Raw genomic sequence first — 6013 nt, 5'->3', positions numbered from 1 at the left:
AAATCAGTTACAGTTACTGAGAAAAATTATGAAATTAAATAAGTTACTAATCAAAATGGTGGTAATAACAACGGACTCTGCTTAAAAACAGCTTAGTCTGATCAGGCAGGTTTAAGCTTCTTTTTTTCCCCTCAGCAGTAGGGTTACATACAAATATATTCTATTCACTAAAATGTTAATATGTAGAACATAACATTCATGCTGTTGCTTTGCATCTTTTCACTGTGCAGAAATGCCTTCTTTTGGCATAGACTTATTTTCAGACATTTCTCAGCTTTATAGCCCAGTTATGAATGTTAGAAAACTAATCAAATGTATCACGTCACTTTACTCTTATAGTTATCAAAAAGTTATTATTCATTACATTTTTGAGGGTAATGAATAATTTGTAACCTATTACATTTCAAAAGTTACGCTCCAAGACTCAGAACTTATATCCAATCTCTTATGCCAAACGAGTCCCATATATCACAAATTACTTATATTTACGCAATTACAAAATTACTAAAACATAAAATGCAAAAAAATACATAATCATCTGAGATAATAGAGCAGCTCTTTAAAATGTATTGAGTAATGCTGCTTTCGTCATGATCTGCAGCAACACGCTGACAGCACCGAATGCCTTGCTTTAAAATGGTTGACTGCTTCACTGCATTTTCACCAGTGTAGCAGCTGTAATTGATAAAGTAGGTTAGAAAGATCAGAAAAGGCCTGCCCAATTTTCCAGTTTGATGAGACTATTGGTGATGCTCAAAATACTTACCCAGTGCTAAGCCTAAATGATCCACTGGACTCATGACTTGAATTGCATTTGTTTCAAAGACAGGAAACAGACAAGTTTTAGGAGTGACCTTTTTATTTCCAAATTACCCTTATGAAACAATTTAGAATATCTGCACACTGAAATATAAAAATGACAAACAGCATAAAGTATTACAAATTCAAAACAAACTAAAACTGTCAAGTCAATACATATTTCATAGTGAATAAACTGGTGCTCCTAGCCATCATTTTGCAAAGTATAACTCAGTCAATGCACATTCTGAAGTTTGAGACCACAGTGGCTCGCAGACACTCTTCCTTTACAACCAGATAAACTCTAAATTATGTTTTCCACAAGACATTCTTCACTGTCTCAACAAATCAAAAGATCAGTCACTGAAATTGGATTCATACATATCTGTCTTCCAGCACAAGCCTTGGGGTTTTTTCTTAACTCACAGATTGGCATTTAGTAAACAGTGAAATCCTTTCCGTTTAAAATGACGCAGGAGAAAAATGGGGGCATCCAGATGGCCTGCACTTCATCAAGCATTCAGGCTTCATGTCCATTATGTTGACTTCCTACCAGACTTGACAACTTTTGATGATCTCTTTCATTTGTTTTATTGCATCTATGGAGGAATCCTTGAGTGCTAGTCCCAATAAGACAGGCCTGTTTGCGGCTTCTTGTGACACGAACGTTGCGAGATTTTTGGCACAGACGTGTGTCAGTGGCTGAAAAGAGAAACACAGATCAGGCGTTAGGTTGTTAACAGAAATGCTGCAATGTAAAATGTCTATGCCAGAACATGATGAATTAATGAGAATGAATAGTATCTACAGCCATTGTACGTGTAAAGACCTGGCCTGTGAAACCTAACTGATAAAATGAAGAAATCTACTTTGTTTAATATCATGTATATCAATAACTGTCTTTTCTATTCATGCAATCCAGTTTTCAACTTTTACATAGCAAATGATTTTTCCATATCTTCGAGCACTGGGGTTTTCCAAATCATTTCACACTGTGAACAAGTTGGCCAGCAAAAACGAGAAGACTTTTCCAATCACATTCTGTGCTGTTGCCATCGCATATGTGGTAAATAGTTTGCCTTTACTGCTGTGCAGCATTATTGATTGTACAATATTCCACAAACACCATGAAAAAAGTAATTTATTTTTGTGAAGTTCTCCCAGTTTGCACATCTTACAATATGACTTCAGTCTATTTTAATGAAACTTCTGATGTGGTTGTAGTAGATTATCCGACTGCTGTGTAATCCAGTCATCTTGACAATAACTGAGATGAAGACTCAGCTGTTGATATACTGCTTGATTACATTACATAACAGTTTTCAATGCTTCAACACTGCATCTCTTCCTGAAGAAAAAGCAAGGATTGTATTTTTAAAATGACCGCAAAGGTGGAAAACAAACAAAAAACTGTACGTCTTCTGGACTCCACAAGCAAACATAATTATAATCCATTCCTCTATTGATGATCCATGTCTGGCACTGTATGCCAGTTAGAAAATTACTTGCTAATGCAGAGCTGAAATAGGTTTTCTTGTGCAAACTTTAACAGACCGCTGAACTCCATGCCTGCACACGTCTCATTTCTCCCCATCCAACAGTAATTCAGAACCAATCTTATCTGCCCTTTCACAGCATGAAATGAGTTACCCTGTGTCGCAACACGTCTGTCTGATGTCCTGTGAACAAGTCTATATCACACTGATACAATATTAATCTGACCAATTTTATCTAGCATACCTCGTCTTTGCCCAGCAGTACTTTGGTGGAGAACGTTGGGGTGCTGATATCATTAGATCTGGAGTCAGGTGTGACAGATATCAATGTCCCCATTTTGCCGTACTGAGTGAGAACTACAAATATGTAATTGCTGAACTCTGTACAGATGACTTGTGTTGAAATTCCATTTACTTCTTTTTCTGCCTGTCTCGATCTGATGATGGGCTCAGGGGAAGACATTTTGTGAATCCTGGATGAGAAAAAGAAACAGGAAATGGTACATGAACACAATTTGTTCAGCTGCAGCTAAAGAGTATTTTCACTATTCACTATTTCGCCAATTATTTTCATGATTAATAACTTATCTGAGTCATGAATTTGGCTCAGCAAAGCATCAGCAAATAGTGAATATGCATATTATGATCTACCACAGCCAGAGGTGAAAACCAAAAATGCAATACCATATCGTTTTACTATCATATATGACAAAGGAAAGCATCAAATAAACACCTTTAAGAAGGTGGTACAGCAAATGTTACTTGTAAAATGACAGACACCAAAAAAATCTACTGTCAAACAACTAATCGAAAAAAGGAATATCATTTTTGATTTAGGTAATTAACACCACACATATTTGTTTTCTCTAACTCTGGAAATATTGACACGATAAATTAGTTCTAACAAGTAGGTTTGTTTTATAATGGCCTATTACCTCTTTAGTCAGACATCTATTATTTACATATTAAAGTGCCTGCTCTGCGTTGCATCCTTCAGAAAGCCTTGTGCAATTCCAGATCTTAAATATATTACCTTAGCACATAAGCACATCACATTTATTTGGCAACTAAGTGGACATAATCTTCAGCGATGACAGTTCATTCAAACAGTTGGGATATTCAGACTTTGATACAGCATGCTGTTAGCAGCTCAGTGACGAAAACAAAAGACAGAAGTATGTCAGCATTGTGTCCTTACTAAAACCCACATCCCACCACCTGCAGACGCATCTTAAAATCGATTAACGTTAACGTTACATTTATATTTTTGTCCAGCAGAGTCGAGAGAGAAAAGCTTCGCAGAGGAGATGCTCGGCTACAGGGAAGTGCTGACATGCAGATGCTAACGTTAGCTTAACAGCTAACAGTTAGCTCAAGCCGTAACCGTTACAGTCGGCGTAACGATAAACCGACTTTTTTCAGCGTCTCTGTCAAATATATATAAAAAAAATCCTCACCCTGTTTGTCCGTCAGTGTAACGACTGAAGCTTCCTATGCACACAGACACACTTTCAGTAACTTCAGTAGCGCTCTCTCTTCTCCCAAATACAAACGTGAGCAGCTTGGTTGAACGTCAACACAGCTCTCTGTGCGCGATGACGTTACATGAAGTCGCGCCTGACTTCCGGGGTAGTTTCTGGCTCAATTTGAAACAAACTAGCGGATTTAATGACTCTTTCAACACGAAAAGCTAAAACAAGACAGCTGGGGTTTTATTAGTTGCCATTTAATTGGTAAATAACTTGATTTTATTCAGATTATTATTTTCTAATCAAAGAACTACAAGTTCCATGAGGCTTTTTGGCGGTTGAACTGTTCAATAAAATCATGTTTGACAGAAATTACAAATGCTGGGAAGGTTACTTTCAAAACCACTACAAATTACTGAATGCATGCCCTAAAATATAATAAAATAATATATATCCCATTAGATTAGTCAGTCCTGGCTGTGCATCTCCTCTGCCATTGTCTTGTGGTAGGTGCAGTGTATGCACTTTTTTTAATCTGTTAATGGGAAATGCATGCCTCATATGAACATTACACCATGTCCCAACAGCAAGCCACTGTTACTCTCTGCTTGCCCTGAATCTGTTAAATATGCACTTTTGTTACCTCATGTAAAGATACCATGACTTCCTGTCAGCTCGAGTACTTTCTATTTTTCTACCTTTGTACTTTTTAAACAGAAAAAAAAAAACATGTTCTATATTGTGATATTAACTGGAAATGACTGATAACCATCAGCAGTGGGTTATTATTGGCAATGGACATTTACCAGAAACTTTAAGCTCTCTGGTGATCTCCCTCAAGCCTGCTGCCACCTTATGTAGGTTTTTGTAGTTTAATGCTCAATTCAGCTTCATGAATCAGTTGTTCCTCATCCATTGCAGAGCTATCAAAGCGGCAACAGGCACAAGTAACAGTACAGCCACTGTATTCAGCATACCAGATCAGTTAAACTGTAACTGTAGCAAAACACAGCTCCTCATATTTACTCACCAATCCTGCAAATGATGTTTCTAACTACATATGACTTATTTTACATTTAAAGAATTGGAATAATTTTGAATAATAATTTTGCAATTATTTTTTTTGTAGATTTATGCAAAAATCCTTAGGGTGTGGAATATATTAGGCTAACTAATGGCCCTTTTTGTAGGAACATTTCATGTGAGATAAGTTATGAAATGAGAGCGACTAGGACCTAATTCAGTGAAAGTTACCGAAAAACTGAGAATATGGAATGAAAATCTATACATTTAAAAAAAAAAGCAAACTTGATAAACTCATACCATTGAACAAAAGAACAAATGTTTAAATCATGGGGAATTTACAGCAGTGTGGGTAAGTAATGTCTTAGATTTCATGAATGTCTGTTAAGTTGAAAAAACAGCAAAATTGTACCTTAAGGTATTGCTCATGGTATTTTTTCATAATTCTTACATTTGGTTGTTGTTTTTTGGCCTTGGTATCATCCTCACAACAACCCTTCCTTGCAGCTTCACAACGAATTCACAGAAATAAAATAAATTAGGATAAATTAGGAACTTTCTGTATTTGCCTTAAGTTTGCCAGAGACTTGAAGATTAAAACACTTAAGGGCACTTTGTTTTTCTCTTTGTTTTTCTCATAAATAATATTCAAGGTTCCAGCGCTGGTCACAATGCATGCTTATACCTAATCTGCATAGTGATTTTCTCAGAAATGACTGTGAAGTGAGGATGATTCAAGCAAACTTTAACAAAGTATTATCAAGAGTGAATTTCATAAAGTTTCAAAATTAAGCCGATCCTCTGCCCTGGTACATTTCAATCAATATTAAGTAACAGAAACAACTCTTCCAAAGCAAGAAACCACAGAGGCAAGATGTTTTTAATTAACTGTCAATGGAGCTTTAATTTGAGGAGCAGATAAAGTCTTGCTGTTCATTTTTATTCTGCTTTCTTTAATTTTTAGCAGTGAGTTTTATTAAATAGTGGCTGAATAAACCCTTTGTTTACTGGGAGAAATCTAAAATCTCCTTAACACTGTGACATGATAAGAAAAAACAAAAACAAAAGGGGGAAACTTTTCTTGAAAGTGTGTCTCCAGTGGTGCAAAGACTTCTGATTGACAAATTACATGGAAGTATAAAAAGCTCATGAATTGTTTGATTTATAGCATGTGAGATGAAAACTAACTGATAAACTGTTTCCAGGGCCCAGCGGCGTTATCAATGT

At 36.1% G+C, this 6013-nt stretch overlaps 1 protein-coding gene across 1 annotated transcript; it reads right to left on the bottom strand.

Moving 5' to 3' along the window:
• Window positions 1-852: 852 nt before the first annotated feature.
• psmg3 (proteasome (prosome, macropain) assembly chaperone 3) lies at window positions 853-3889 on the bottom strand. Its single transcript, XM_049561357.1, has 3 exons — window positions 3752-3889; window positions 2539-2767; window positions 853-1500 (listed from the first exon to the last, which is right to left on the bottom strand). Exons 2-3 carry the CDS (start codon window positions 2755-2757, stop codon window positions 1348-1350), a joined length of 372 nt encoding a protein of 123 aa, XP_049417314.1. The 5' UTR covers window positions 2758-2767; window positions 3752-3889; the 3' UTR covers window positions 853-1347.
• Between the last annotated feature and the right edge of the window lie 2124 nt (window positions 3890-6013).

This window comes from Epinephelus fuscoguttatus, linkage group LG19 (assembly GCF_011397635.1).
Source record: "Epinephelus fuscoguttatus linkage group LG19, E.fuscoguttatus.final_Chr_v1".
NCBI classification, from domain to species: Eukaryota; Metazoa; Chordata; class Actinopteri; order Perciformes; family Serranidae; genus Epinephelus; species Epinephelus fuscoguttatus.
The sequence above is the reverse complement of the archived record's forward strand: the minus strand, read 5'-3'. Positions and strand labels throughout refer to the sequence as shown.

Excerpts from the sequence above, each read along its gene's own strand:
- psmg3 (XM_049561357.1), bottom strand. The coding sequence starts at position 2,757 with ATGTCTTCCCCTGAGCCCATCATCAGATCGAGACAGGCAGAAAAAGAA. Across the intron at positions 1,501-2,538 it reads TACTGCTGGGCAAAGACGAG|CCACTGACACACGTCTGTGC; the intron begins GTATGCTAGATA and ends TTCTCTTTTCAG.